Source organism: Rhincodon typus, chromosome 13, assembly GCF_021869965.1.
Source record: "Rhincodon typus isolate 14 chromosome 13, sRhiTyp1.1, whole genome shotgun sequence".
Classification (NCBI taxonomy): domain Eukaryota; kingdom Metazoa; phylum Chordata; class Chondrichthyes; order Orectolobiformes; family Rhincodontidae; genus Rhincodon; species Rhincodon typus.
Genome location: NC_063344.1, coordinates 17,832,457 through 17,847,874, shown reverse-complemented (window position 1 = coordinate 17,847,874; position 15,418 = coordinate 17,832,457). Strand labels below are relative to the sequence as shown.

General features: G+C 42.4%; 1 protein-coding gene across 1 annotated transcript in view; it reads left to right on the top strand.

Moving 5' to 3' along the window:
* Positions 1 to 15,145, top strand: part of LOC109936075 (nucleotidyltransferase MB21D2) — a 50,168-nt gene extending 35,023 nt beyond the window's left edge. Inside the window, 1 exon segment of the mRNA XM_020534685.2 lies at positions 13,875 to 15,145. Within this exon segment, the coding sequence (XP_020390274.2) occupies positions 13,875 to 15,145 (1,271 nt within the window).
* The last annotated feature ends 273 nt before the right edge of the window (positions 15,146 to 15,418 follow it).

Here is a 15,418-nt window from a genome sequence, read left to right as displayed (position 1 = left end):
CAATGAGGAAGCCTTCACTGGGCAGGGAATTCCACAGATGCTCAATCCTTTGGGTGAAGAAGTTCCTCCTCAACTCAGTCCTAAATCCGATCCCCCTAATTTTGAGGCTATGCCCCCTAGTTCTTGTTTCCCCGGCCAGTGGAAACAACCTCCCTGCTTCTATTCGTTTCATAATTTTATATGCTTCTATAAGATTTCCCCCCTCATTTTTCTAAATACCAATGAATATAATCCCAATCTACTCAGTCTCTCCTCATAAATCAACCCTGACAGCTCCAGAATCAACCTAGTGAATCTCCTCTGCACCCCCTCCATTGCCCCAGTATATCTTAAGCAAGGAGACCAAGACTGCATGCAGTACTCCCAGCACCCTATACAGCTGTAACATAACCTCCCTGCTTTTAAACTCAATCCCTCTAGCAATGAAGGACCACATTCCATTTGCCTTCTTAATTACCTGCTGCACCTGCAAACCAACCTTCTCTGATTCATGTATAAGGACACCCAGGTCCCACTGCACAGCAGCATGCTGCAATTTTTTACCGGTCAAATAATAAGTCTTTTTTACTGTTATTCCTATGAAAATGGATGACTTCACATTTATCATTGTACAAAGAGGCTACTGTCTCCACAAGGAGTGATGAGCTGTAGAGGGGAGGTCAGTGACAGTCCTGGAAATAACAGCCTGTTGTTTAGTGTTGAAGGTCATGATCCGGAGGAGAGGAAGCCTTTTGAGAGTTGATGCTCTGCCTCTGCTAGGTAGAGGTCAGCGTGCCAGATGACAACAGCAATGCCCTTATTGGCAGGTTTGATAATATTCCCAGCTTCCCATCTCATAGTCAGCCAACTATACATAGCCCACTTATAGCCACTTCCCAAAATTCACAAACAGAAATGCATTGCCAGACTCATTGCTTCATCCTGTTCTTGCTTTCCAGAACTTATTTTAACTTATTTGGACTCTTTTCTTCTCCCTGTTCAGTGTCTCCCCATTTACATTCACTATTCTTTTGAGGCTTTATGTCGGTTCCACAATTTCCAATTTTTTTGGCCCTAGCTGCCTCCTCTTGCTTCTCAATCACCACCATTGGCACTTGTTTTGTCCTTTGCTCTGGGTGCCCTCACAATCTGTTCCACTCACTCCTTCATTCCCCTGCCACGCCCTCAACCCTGTCAACAGTATGACCATAACTTCTCAGACCCCCTCAGTTCTGATGAAGCATGTTTGGATTTGAAATGTTACTGCAGTTTCACTCTCCACAGATGCTGCCAGATCTGCTGGTTTCTCCAGTTCCTCTGGCAATTTGTCTTTATTTTTCTTCTGCATTTATTCAGGCTGACATTCCCTATGCTGACACTGAGGGTCTTTCACCAACACCTTTTAGATAAGAAGCCTTACGGACGTTCTGTCTCCCCTCTCTGGTGAATGTAATGATGTCACAAGTGCAGGAATGTCCTGGCTAACACTTCTTTCCTTTAACACACATCATAGAATTATACAGAACACAAGTCCTTCGGTCCATCCATACAATGTTCTGAGGAAGGGTCACTGGACCCGAAATGTTAACTCTGTTTTTTCCTTCACAGATGCTGCCAGACCTCCTGAGCTTTTCCAGCCACTTTGTTTTTGTTCCTGATTTACAGCATCTGCAGTTCTTTTGGTTTTTCTTCGGTCCATCCAGCCTGGAGTGCCAAAATTGTACTAACTATACTGGTCCCACATTCCTGCACTAGGCCCATTGCCTTGAAAGTTATGAAACTTCAAGTGGCTCATCCAAATACCTTTTCAAAGATTGAGTGTTCCCGCTTCAGCTACCCTCCCAGGCAGTGCATTCCAAACACCCCATCACCCTCTGGGTGAAAAGGATTTTCCTCAAATCTCCTCTAAACTTCCTGCCTTTTACTTTTTAAAATTATGCCTCCTTGCTATTGACCCTTCAACTAAGGGGAACAGTTGCCTTCTATTCACCCTGTCTATGTTCCTCATAATCCTACACACCTCAGCCAGCCTTCTCTGCTCCAAAGAAGACATCTGAGCTTACCCAGCCTTTCTTCATCGCTGAAATGCTCAATCCCAGGCAACATCCTGGTAAATCCCCTTTGCAGCCTCCAGTGCAATCATATCCTTCCTTCAGTGTGGTGACCAGAAATACACACAGTGCTCCAGCTGTGGTTTAACCAAAGTCCTGTACAGCTCCAACATGGCCTCCCCACTCTTATAACCTATGCCATGACTGATAAAGGCAAGCATCCCATATGTCTTCTTAACAGCCCTGTTAACCTATCCTGCCACCTTCAAGGATCTGTGGACAAGCACCCAAGGTCCCTGTGTTCCTCTGAACTTCCTGTTGTCCTTCTTTGCATTGAGTACTCCCTTGTCTTGTTCCTTCTTCCAAAGTGTAGCGCCTCACGTTTATCATGGTTAAATTCCCATTTGCCCATCTGACCAATCTGCTTATATCCTCCTGTAACCCAATATCTCACTGTCAACCGTCCAGCCAATCTTTATTAGCTGCAAACTTGTTCATCCCCACCACGCAACCCTCCCTGCCCACATTCTCATTTATATCATTTACGAAAATCAGAAACAATAAGGGACCCAGCAGTGGGCCCTGTGGTATGCTACCGCACACTGAGGTCTAGTCACACAAACAACCTTCTACCACCACGCTCTGTCTCCTCCCACTAAGCCAATTTTGTATTTAAAAGAAAATAGTAGTCCTGATTATGGGATCGCTTGTGGGATCTTGCTGTGTGCAAAGTGGCTGCAGCATTTGTGACAATTCAGGAATATTTCACTGGCTGCAGAGTACCTTGAGTCATAAAGTGCTATCAATGAGAACTGTTTTTCCTCGTTTACCTTCTCTACAGTTGGAGACAGATCTGTTTCTTTAGTTATCTTCCATCTGTGGTGTCGATAGATGGAACACACTCATCTCAGAACTATGAAAATTTCTAAATGTTTGTGGTTAAACACAGTGTTTTCCAGATTCTGCACCAAAGAAGGTAAAAAGCAATTGTACATGGATTTGTGGAAAAATGCCTGGGACTCTGTCCCTAACAGCACTGTGGGTCAACTTACTACTTCTTGCTTGGGGTGTCCCTTGAGATTGAAGATGACTTCCTTGCATGTAGGGCAAGTGAGTGCACCTCCACACACAGGCAAGCAGTGATTTCAGGAGGGTGGTTCATCACTACATACTTGAGGTTACTGGGGAGAACAGTAAATACTGGCCTGGCCACATTCCGAGAATGATTTTTTAAAAATTCAGCCCAGTTCCAAACATCTCACTGGGTTCATGATCAATACGTGTGTTAGCTAAATATGTAAATATCTCTAGAGCTGTTCCACAGAACAAACTCACTTGGCCTTCACCCCAATATCTTTCTCTATTTCTGCGTCATCCAGCAGCTGCCAAGTTTCTCCATTATCTGGAATGGTGCCTCTGCCTTGATGAGTTGAAAATAAAATGAATAATTTGAGGATTGCCATTCCATCTTTGACTCCATTCTTCACCGAGTTCTTATTTTCTTTCCTCTTCTGAAGAAATGAGCCTGAATTTTCTGTTTAGCATCATTTTAATGCTGTCATCAAGCCATTTACATTGAACTGTGCAGAACTCACAACAGAAACAGGCCATTCGGCCCAACAGGTTAATGTTCCACAGAAGTTGCCTCTGACCTACTGCATCTCTCACCCCATTAGCTGATCTTTCTAATTATTTCGCTTTTTTTTGTCATGTTGTTCTATCTTGCTATTAAAAGCATCTTAGAAGTAAAAGCACAACATTTTTCTTATCCAGCACCTATGTGCTGGTTGGTCAAATATTCTGGATAATCAAGAGGTCCACATAATCAATGTAAAAACACGCACTAAGTTGTAGAAATGAAATGCAGGGGGTATACACATTGCTGTTATACTTTACATACAGTATAAATCACTGAATGCAACTTTGCCTTAAATAAAGCTTACTGGCAGAGAGCCTTCTCAAATGCATCCTCAACTGACTACTCTGTCATTGAGTAGATCACAGTATTTAAAGAGAAATTGACTCAAAATTGAATCAACTGTTGATATTTTGTGTGGCCATTTTATTGAATAAGTATATTTATGCTGAGATAAATAAATTTAAAACATGATAATAATTTGACAGAATAATACAGTAAACTTTGCAGTATTTGAGGTGTATAATTTTTGCTGGTTTATTGAGGGTGCCAGTTAAAACAAAGTTTGCTGTAAGAGTAATTTTTTCCTTGTGTGTTTATCCAATTCCATTCTGAAAGTTACTGCTGAATCTGCTTCCTCCACCTTTAGATATTGTGCAATTATGATTGAGATTCATATTTAAGAAAAGAAAATTTTGTTGGCCATTACGGTTCTTTCATCAGTCTCCCTCTGGTTACTAGCTCTCCACACATTGGAAACAGTTTCTCCTTTCTTAATCTACGGAAGCCAATTTGTTGTTTCTGAACAACTTCATTCAATCTCTCCTTGGTCACCTCTGCTATAAGGGGAACAATCTTGGTTTCTCTAGTCTCTTTATCATTAAGCGACATCGCCCATCTGAAACTGTACATGGGACTATAGCATCTTTTGTTTAGCGTTAGTGAATAGCAAGATCTCAGACCATCTTGGTGCAAGGATTTTTCTTTCCTGCTGTGTCAGTTCTGGACACGCTGTGCCTGCAGTTACAGGAACACTCTTCAGAGACATATGGAACAATGTACTCAGATGGGGGTGGGGAGGGGAGCGAGCGAGGTGAAATGTGTGCACTGATGTCACAGTGACATGCTATGTAGGACAGAGTCACCTAGGTGACATTTGGATAATTTATTTCCTGATAATGTTAGAGATGCTGACTTCAGGGAATTGCTTGTAACAGTGGAAGGACAAAAGAACATTAATGTAATCTTTCTTGTGTTGGCGGGAATGCAGTTATGCACCAAATCTGGAGGTGAAATTTTTGCTGTGCAGAGTACTGTAGTGCCAAAGGACTGAGCTTATCTAGTAGGACAGTAGTTTATACACTGTTAAGTCCTGCTGTTGTATAATTTAAAGACTGTCTATTCAAGTCCAGGTTGAGAGACTTGAGCACAAAATCCAAGCTCTGAGTGCAGTACTGAGGGAATGTTGCAGTGGCAGAGGTCCCATCTTCAGGTAAGGTATTAAACTGAAGCTCCTCCTGCCCTGTTAACAGATTCCACTGTACCCCTTTTTAACCCGCTGAAATCGCAACAAGTATTTTGTTTCTATTTAGTGTGCAGCTATTAGTCTTCAATTAAAGATTCGTAACCTAGATTGTGATGAACGAACCAATTAGAAGGTTTTCTTGAGTGAAAGGTAAATTTTATGACTTACAAACTCAGAAAAAAAATAAAAATATGACATTAAACACAAGTAATTTTTTTTTAAATGGAGAGAGTACCTAATACAGACAAGAAGATTAAAAGGTATATATTTTTAAACCTGAGATCAGTTATTTACTTGTTGACCCATAACCCCAGCAGTGGTGAAGTTTACCAGTATCATCGCAGTCATGGTGAATGGTTTATTCTTAATTTACTTTTTCACTGGGCACTGTCTTGTGGGATTATGAGAGAAACAAGCAGAGAGAAAGAGAGTGTGTCACCCAGTTCTTGCTTACACATCTATTTTCCTTCTCTCTGTTCTGCTGCTCTAAAACTGCTACTGAAATGTGGTTTGTTATACACACCCAAGTATGGCTCTATTGTCTTTCCAAGCTGGCTAACTGGCAGGTAAGCCTTCTGTCTCCCAATACGTGAAATTATCATACAAATATGAATTAACTGGGAGATGTGAATTTCAGGACCCACTAGGCGATGTGAAGACCTACTGCCAATGTCACAGGGTTATAATCCAGAAATCCCAGCTCATGTTCTGAAGGCATGGGTTCAAGTCCCACCATGGCAGATGGTGAAAGTTGAATCAAATATAAATCTGGAATAAAATGCTAGACTAAGGCCGGCCACACAAGCACTGTCAATTGTTGTAAAAACCTGCCTGGTTCGCTAATGATCTTTTAGGGAAGGAAATCTGTTGTCTTCACCTGGTCTGGCCTAGATGTGACTCCAGACCCATACCAATATGGTTGACTCTCAACTGTCATACACAGAACATAGAACAGTACAGCACAGTACAGGCCCTTCGGCCCACGATGTTGTGCCGACCTATTATCCTTGAATCATAGAATAGAATTCTGAGCAATTAAGTATGAGCGATCCCTTGAATGATTTATCGATTAATAATAAAAAATAAGTTCCCCTGGGAATAAAAACAAAGTACGATGGATGCTGGTGGTCTGGAGAAAAAAATCAGAACATGCTGGAGAAACTCAATAGACCAGGCAGCATCTATGGAGAGAGGAACAGAATTAGTGTTTTGTGTCAGGTTTGACATTTCTGCAGAACACTTGATTAAGATTGTGGAACCCCTTTTTCCTTCATGTATTCCCTTCCTAACGTCCACAAACAACAATAATTTGATCTTTTTTCTATCTCAACTCTTGCCTCCCCTCGAATTCAATCCCATCATGTGTGTCTGTCCCATGGAGCCCACCAACTTGGCAAAGATTTCCCAATTCTCTTCCTTCAGATTAAAAAAAAAACTGAGGGAAGGCTTTGAATTTATTTTGCATATGAGTCAGTATTATATTTAACAAGGCAATAAGGTCAGTTGAAGCTAAAAACAGAAAATTCTAGAAAATCGCAGGCCACGTTAGAGAAACTAAGATAATGGACTGGATGTTAAATGCCCCTTCAAAATGTATTTTCCCAGGGAGGGGGACCATTTAAAGTAAGGGATGTCAGTCCACCACCAATCCACCCAGCCCTGAGCTGACCTCTATTACATGCAGGGTGGGTGGTCCTGAAACAAATAGATATAGTTAAATAAATAAACAGATACAAATAGTTAATTCAAGTTTGATTGATACCCATATTATCCTGCCCATAACATGATATGGGTCTTTCGACAGTCAGGAGGAAGAAGACAGCCTATTTTACTTTTAAGGTTTTGAAATGATGGGGAGCGAAGTGGAGAAAGAAGGGGACCCATCTTTGTAGGATGCTTATTGCCCAGCCGGGGCATCCCTTCAGAAGATACTCACTTTCCTTCCTAGCTGCAAATACTTTAAAACCCACTCTGCTGCCCCTCTCACTTCCGTCCCACTTCCTCAGAGCGCCAACCCCTGACTTACCTGGATCCAGGGTTACATTGGTATCCTTTGAGGGACCCTCCTAAACTCCTGGCAATGCCCAAAACCAAGCTCTGCTGTGCTGGGACTGTTGGAACTGCCAGTCAATCAGATTGACCCGCATCTCCAGAGGAAAGGGACCTACTGCCATTGATGGGAGGAAACCCACTCTGCAATAATGTGTTTCTGCTGAGGCTGTGGGACAGCCTTGTTATACAACTGCTGGCTGACTACCTGCCATTCCCCATAAATCTCTGCTTACTACTTCAGACCTGTAATTGTTTTAATGAAAAGTCCTTGCCTTGTGAAGCATATTCCATTCTCATCTGTACATTTTGTCTTATCCGCTGTCTCTTGTTCTCCTACTCATCTGTCTGTTTTGCATCTTCTGTCACATCTATTTGTCATGCCCTCTCATCCACAAGCTCTGTTTGCTCTTGTACTCCTGCTCGTACATTCTCTGTAGCACCTTTTATTATCATACTAGTTTATGGGGTGCTCAGTACTCACTATTGTTTCATCACTTTTTTTTACTTACGGGGTGAAGATATCACTGGATAGATTTTCATTCATTGTCCATTAGAGGACAGTTGAGAGTCAACCACATTGCTGCGGGTCTGGAGTCATATGTAGCCCAGAACAGATAAGGATGGCAGTTTCTTTCCCTAAAGTACATTAGTAAACTAGGTGGGTTTTTCCTCACAATTGTCATCATTAGACTCTTGATTCCAGACTTCTATTGAATTCAAATTCCACCATCTGCTGCAGCAGGATTCGAGCCCAGGACTCCGAACGCCACCTGGGTCTCTGCATTGGTAGTCCAGTGATAATACCACTAGGCCTCTCTTGCCTCACTCTCTCATGTTCTTCATCTCATTTGTTAAGGTGGCTCACCACCATCTTCTTAAGGGCAATTGGGAATGGACGGTAAATGCTGGCCTTGCCACTGACAATGTGCATCCTGCGAAAGTAAAAGAACTCCCTTGTTCTCATTGTGCAGTCTCTCACTTCCTATCACACACTTGTTCCCATTGTGCAGTCTCTCACTTCCTATCACACACTTGTTCTCCTACTCCCTCATTTATTTCCAAATATCAACTCAGCTTCTTTTTTATGTATCAACCCTGTGTCTGAAATATGCTCCAATACAGCGAAACTAAAATCAGCAATTTTCCATTTTCTGTCAGAGGAGGATTGTACAACTTCAAATGCAGGAAATGTATTTCAATCTAATTAAATCACTCATTACATTCAATAATTTTGAATTTCATAAATTAATTAGAATCAATATTTACATTTATTTAAATAAGTTAAAGACTATATACATTTATTAATATTCTATGTATTGATTCCAATTATTAACATCAACTTAGTCACTTTCTAAAAATAAATTTGTATTTAAAAATGGAAGAAGACCCTTCAAATCCTTAAGCTTGTTCAATTAGGTTGTGATTAACCTGTAACTTAGCTGCATTTATCCACTTTGATAATACTATTACCAAAGACAAATTTGTCAATCTGTGATTATATTTTCAATTGATCCCAGTCTTCGCAGATTGTTTTTTTGGATGAAGAATGTTCCAGATCTTCTCAACCCTTGTATGAATGAGATTGTGCTAATGTTGCCCTTGGATGTACTAGCTCTAATTTTATAGTTCTGCCCATACCTATTCTGTGCTACCTATATCAATAGTTTCTCCCTAGCTACCTTACTGACTCCTTTTGATCAGATTAAATGTCTAAATTAGATTATCCTTCAATTTTCTACACTTGAGGAAATACAAGTCCAGTCTGTGCAATCTGTTCTCATTGTTGAGACATTTTAAACTCAGCATCAGTCTGGTGAATCTGTGTTTCAACCCCTCCAAAGCAAATCTATCCTCCTTGTGCTATGGGGTCCAGAGTTAAATGTAACTACTCCTGATCAAGTCTAACTAAAGCTTTATATAGCAGCATTACTTCCAAACCATTACATTCCAGGTCCTTTCAGAATGAAAGGAACTTTCCATTAGCCTTTTACAAAATAAAGTTAAAAATTTATTAGTTCTTCTGTACATAAACTCCTAAATGTCTACATAAACTTCACAGTTCCTAATTCTCATAGAAATTAGGTAAAGTATTAGGCCATTCAGCCCTTCGAGCCTGTTATGTCATTCAGTATGCTCGTGGCCAGTCTTCTATTTCAATGCCATTTCCCAGCTTTTTCACCTTACTCCTTTGATGTATTTAAAACCTCAAAAATTACTATCTTTTTCTTGAATGTACTCTAGGACTTGACCTCCACTGCCTTCTGTGATAGAGAATTCCACAGGTTCATCACCCTCTGAGTGAAGATATATTTCTAAATCTCAGTCCTAAATGGTCTATCCATATCCTGAAGTTGTGCCCCCTGGTTCTCAATTCACCAACTATGGAAAATATCCTTCCTGCGTTAGGTCTATCCAGTTGTGTTAGAATTTTATGCATTTCAATCAGATCCCCTCTCATCCTTCTACACTCAAGTGAATTCAGGCCCAATAGAAACAATCTCTTCTGATAGTATAGTCCTGCCATCCCTGGTATCAGCCTAATGAACCTCCAATGGCATTTTTATACTTTCTTACATTGAGAGACCAAAACTTCACTCAATATTCCAGGTACAGTCTCACAAGGCCCTGTATTACAGCAGGAAGACATTCCTAATTCTGAACTCACATTCCCTTACAAAGAAGGCCAATATACCATTTACCTCAATTGCTTGCAGCATCTGCCTGTTTGCTTTCATTGTATGGAACACCCTATACAAGTGCACACAAATCCTGCCGTTTGTCCACATTTCCCAATATTTAAATAATACTCTTCCTTTTTGTTTTTCACACCAAAGTGTATAATTTCACACTTAGCCATGTACCAATGCATCTGTGACGTGTTTGCCCCTCGGTCAACTTGTCAAAATCATCTCGGAGTCTCCTTGTGTCCTACTCACAACTCTTGGTCCCATCTAGTTTTGTGTCATCAGCAAACTTAGAAATGTGGCATTTGGTTCTGTCATCCAGGTCGTTTATAAATATCTTGTGAATAGTTGGGGCCTAAACAGTGATCCTTGTAGTACCCCACTAGTCATTGCGTGCCACTCATAAAGACCCATTTACTCCCATTGTCTGTTTCCTGTTTGTCAACCAATTCTCAGTCCATGCCAATATATGACAATCCATGCCCTTGTACTCTAACTTTGACCTCTAATCTCTAACGACGGACCTTTATCAAAAGCCTGAAATTCAAATATGTGACATCCACTGGTTCTCTCTTATCCATTTTACTAGTCACATCCTTTTTGAAAAAAAACAGTAGATTTGTTAAGCATGATTTGCCATTTATAAACCCACATGGGCTTTGCTCAATCCTGTTAATGCTCATCATTTTTAAAAAAATTCTCATCTATTTCCTTGGATCCAAAGTGACTATCCTCCCACTTCCTCATATTAAACACCATCTGTCTATATCCATTTTAAAATGAGAGCACGATGACACTATGTATCTAGTTTAGTTTCATCAGCATTCTTAAATGCTCGTTCATTGGTTTCATCACCTTTTTAGAAGGTTGACTGCTGTGGGTCTCCATCTCTGTCTATGCTGTACCGCTGTTAAATGTTTCTCGCAGGGCAATGACATCAAGTCCATCGTATTCACCATCTATTTTCACCTCACTTTCCCCACCTACATTTTCTGTCTATTTTTCTCTCCAATAACTATCTCTGTTTACTCTTTTCTCAAATGATGCTACTGACGTATTGTGTCTTTGTCTCTTTGTTGTGGAGTAATTTCTTCTCTTTTTCAGACACTTTTAACACTACTGTGTTTCTCTTTCTGTCTGTGGAGGATATACCAAGAAGCCTCCTATCTCTCCACATCTGTATGTATGGCTCCTGTTATACCCAAGTCATTGTAGATTCAACTTCTTGTTTTTGAACCATCTATATGTGTAGGGAATGCGGAAAGATATCACTTTAACCATTGAACAAAAAAATCACAAGCCGGGACTGGAGGGTTTGAGATATAAAAATAGACTGGGACTTTTTCCCCTGGAGCATAGGAAGTTGAGGGGTAACTTACTGAGTTTTATAAAATCATGAGGGACATAGATAAGGTGAATAGCTAAAGTCTTTTCCCTAGGGTGCGGGAGTTCAGAACAAGGAGGCATATTTTTAAGGTGAGAGAAGAAAGATTTAAAAAGGACATGGGGGAAACTTTTTTTTACTCAAGCGTTGTTCATATGTGGAATGAACTGTCAGAGAGACTGATGGATATATGTGTAGTTAGAATGTTTAAAAAGGCATTTGGCTAAGTTCGTGAATAGGTTTGGAGGGATATGGGCCAAGCACAGGCAGGTGGGGACTAGTTTAGTTTGGGAAACATGGTTGGCATTGGTGGACTGAAGGATCTGTTTCCATGTTGTATGACAATGGCTCAACACAGGTATTTTCTGAGCCCCTTGCACTCAGTGACCATCTAGGCTAGTTCTGCACCTGCAAAGTGTCTTGGAATATACATTGATGTCAAAAGTGCTATCTTAAGGATAAATCTGTATATAAAGAACGGTTAAACTCAAATTTGCTGCTACGGGAAGTGTTAATGGTGTTGGGGGTAGTATATTGGTATAAAGGTTTAGCTATCGGACAGATGACAGATTTGGGATAAGGGGGTTATTTTCAGGATAGCAACTAACTAGTGGAGTGTCACAGGGATCAGTGTTGTGGTCACTGTTATTTACAATATATGTTAATGAATTGGATGAGGGAAGTAGATACACCATTGTCAATATTGTGTGAACGATTTTAGTCTCCTTGTCTAAGGAAAGGTACACCTGTGTTGGAGACAGCCCAGAGAAGGTTCATTAGACTGATCTTGGGTATAGAGGGATTTTTATGAAGGGAGGTTGAGTAGGTTGGGCCCATATTCATTGGAGTTTAGGAGACTGAGAGATGACCTTATTGAAACATACAAGATTCTTAGGGGGATTGACAGGGTACATGCTAAGAAATTGGTCCTAGACTCTCCCAATGTGAAACACAGAAGTAATCTCAAAGTAAGAAGCTACCCAGTTAGGACAAAGATGAGAAGAACTCTCTTCTCTCAGATCATTGTGAGTTGTGAAATTCTTTACCACAGCAAACAATAGAGGCTGGATTGTTGAGTATATTCAAGGCTGAAATGGCCATGTTTTTAACCAGTAAGGGGATTGAGGACTTCTGGGGAAAAGGCAGGAGAATGGAGTTGAATATCATCAAGTCAGCCATGATCTCATTGAATGACGGATCAGACCTGATGGGCAGAATGGTCAACTTCTGCTTCTACTTCTTGTTGTCCTGTGACTCCCATGGAGGAAGACCTTGGCTTTAAAATGCTCCTCCTCGTTTTTAAATTCCTCTGGTCTTGCCCCTCATTCTGTAATCTCCTCCGGCCCAATAGTTCTGCACTCCTCTAATTTTAGCCTCTTGAACAACCCCAGCTGAGTTGTGCTTTCAGATTTCTGATATCATAAGCTCTACCTCTCCACCTCACTTTCCTTGTTTAAGTTGCTCCTTGACACCGCTCTCTTTGACAAAGCCTTTGGTCATCTGTGCTTCATGTGTCTTGACATCAAATTTTACTTTTAAGCATCCCTGTGAAGCACTTTGAGATGTTTAAATAAGTTAGAGGTGTTTCATAAAAGTGACAAAAACAGAAGTTGCTGGAAAAGCTCAGCAGGTCTGGCAGCATCTGTGAAGGAAAGAAAGAGTTAATGGTTCGGGTCCGGAGACCCTTCCCCAGTTCTGAGGAAGGGCCACCAGACCCGAAACGTAAACTCTGTTTTTTCCTTCACAGATGCTGCCAGATCTGCTGAGCTTTTCCAGCAACTTTGTTTTTGTTCCTGGTTTACAGCATCTGCAGTTCTTCTGGTTTTTATTTCATAAATGTGAGTTGTTGTAGTATTACCTCTACTGATAATCCAGCTCTTTCTCAGCATGACTGAATAAACCCTGTGCTTAACAACCTGGGCCACTGATTATTTCTCTATTATTAATCCAACAATACTGAACTGCATTTATATGCTGCCTTTAATATAGTGAAATGTCTCAAAGTGTTTCACAGGTGTGGGAGCAAACTAAAATTGGACACTGTGCCACATGATGCCACAGGGCAGTTTTAAGAAGCATCTTAAAGCGTTAAACCTCACAAAGGAGGGGGTTCGAGGACAGAATTCCAGAACCTGGGGCCAAAGAAGCCAAATTGTCAATAATGGTGAGAAAATCAAAATCAGATATACTCAAGGTTCTGTTGTAGGAGGAGGAACGAGATCCTGGAGACCTGTTGGGCCAAAGGATAACACCAAAGAATGACGAGAAACTGCGAGCTCAACATCCCTGATTTAGTATTGTTAGGGCACAGAAGGAGGCCAAATGGCCCATTGGGTCTGAATGAGCAACTCTCCTTGTGCCATTGCCCTGCCTTCCCCCTGTATCCCTACACATTGTTCCTTTCCAACATCACCTTGTCTTTCATCTTTTCTTAATTACTGTCAGCCTGGAAAGATATGAAGAAGACTCTGTTTCAGAAGAAATAATTCATTTGGTTCACTTGTCTCAGTTTGTGTTATCACTTTGTGCATCTTTTTAATTCTTCTGTTTTCTTTTGCCCTAGGCATGGTGCAGAAGTTGGACCAGAAGCTTCCAGTTGCCAATGAGTACCTACTGCTCTCTGGTGGAGTCCGTGAGGGTGTGGTGGACATGGACCTTGAGGAGCTCAGCGTCTACATCCGGGGGACAGATTACGACATGGACTTCACCCTTCTGGTCCCTGCCCTCAAACTGCATGACCGTAACCAGCCGGTCACTCTGGACATGCGCCACTCTGCACTCTGCCACTCTTGGCTGAGCCTCAGGCTCTTCGACGAAGGGACCATCAACAAGTGGAAAGACTGCTGCACCATTGTGGACCACATCAATGGGGGCGCCAACTACTTCTTCTCCCCCACCCGCGTGGCCGACTGGTTTCATGATGCCATCGCCGTGGTGCTCGCCGAGATTCAGAAGAAGCCTCAACGCGGGATGCCAAAGGTCGAGAAAGTGGAGAGGAATGGCACAGTGATCTCCATTGTCCTGGCCGTGGGCTCGAGCCGCATGCTGTACGACATTATCCCCGTGGTCTCGTTCAAGGGCTGGCCCGCTGTGGCACAGAGCTGGCTGATGGAGAACCACTTCTGGGATGGCAAGATCACCGAGGAGGAGGTGATCAGCGGTTTCTACCTGGTGCCAGCCTCCTCTCTCAACGGGAAAAGGGAAAATGAGTGGCGCTTGTCCTTTGCAAGAAGTGAGGTGCAACTGAAGAAGTGCATCTCCAGCAGCCTCATGCAGGCCTACCAAGCGTGCAAGGCCATCATCATGAAGCTCTTGTCCAGGCCCAAAGCCATCAGCCCATACCACTTGCGGAGTATGATGCTCTGGGCTTGCGATCGATTGCCCGCCACCTTTTTGGCCCAGGAGGAGTACGCGGCGGACTTTCTTCTCGGTCTGATTGATGACCTCCAACACTGCCTGGTCAACAGGTCGTGCCCCAACTACTTCATCCCGCAGTGTAACATGTTTGAGCACCTCTCGGACGAGGCTGCTGTGCTGCATGCCCGCAAGCTGTCCTCGGTGCGCTCCGATCCCGCCGAGCACCTGCGCACCGCCATTGAGCACGCCAAGGCCGCCAACCGGCTGACCCAGGACGTCCACCGGAGGGGAAGCAGCTCCGGCACGCCGTCACCATCCTCGGACGCCGGGTCCGGGGACAACCGGCAGCCAGACGACCGATTGGCCAAGAAGCTGCAGCAGCTGGTGACGGAGAATCCAGGCAAGTCCATTTCGGTCTTCATCAACCCAGACGATGTCACCAGGCCCCACTTCAGAATAGATGACAAGTTCTTCTGAGGCAAGAGCCAGGCGAGAATGGGACGCCCGTCCCGAAGCTGCTTCAGACCCTCCGAAAGGACCGATACCCTTAAATAGCGCTTTTGAGAGCAGAATGTGTGTCTGATAAGCTACAAATTGAATCTGGTACTGCCAGCGCAGTGAAGACCAGGTCCGTGAAGATTTAGGCAAGTTTCAAACCCAACTTTCAAACAACAATGGTTTTCAATTTCCTCAGACTGATTTTCCTTAAGGGTGAGGAGGAGTCTTCAAAAATTCTGTCTGAAATTGTTT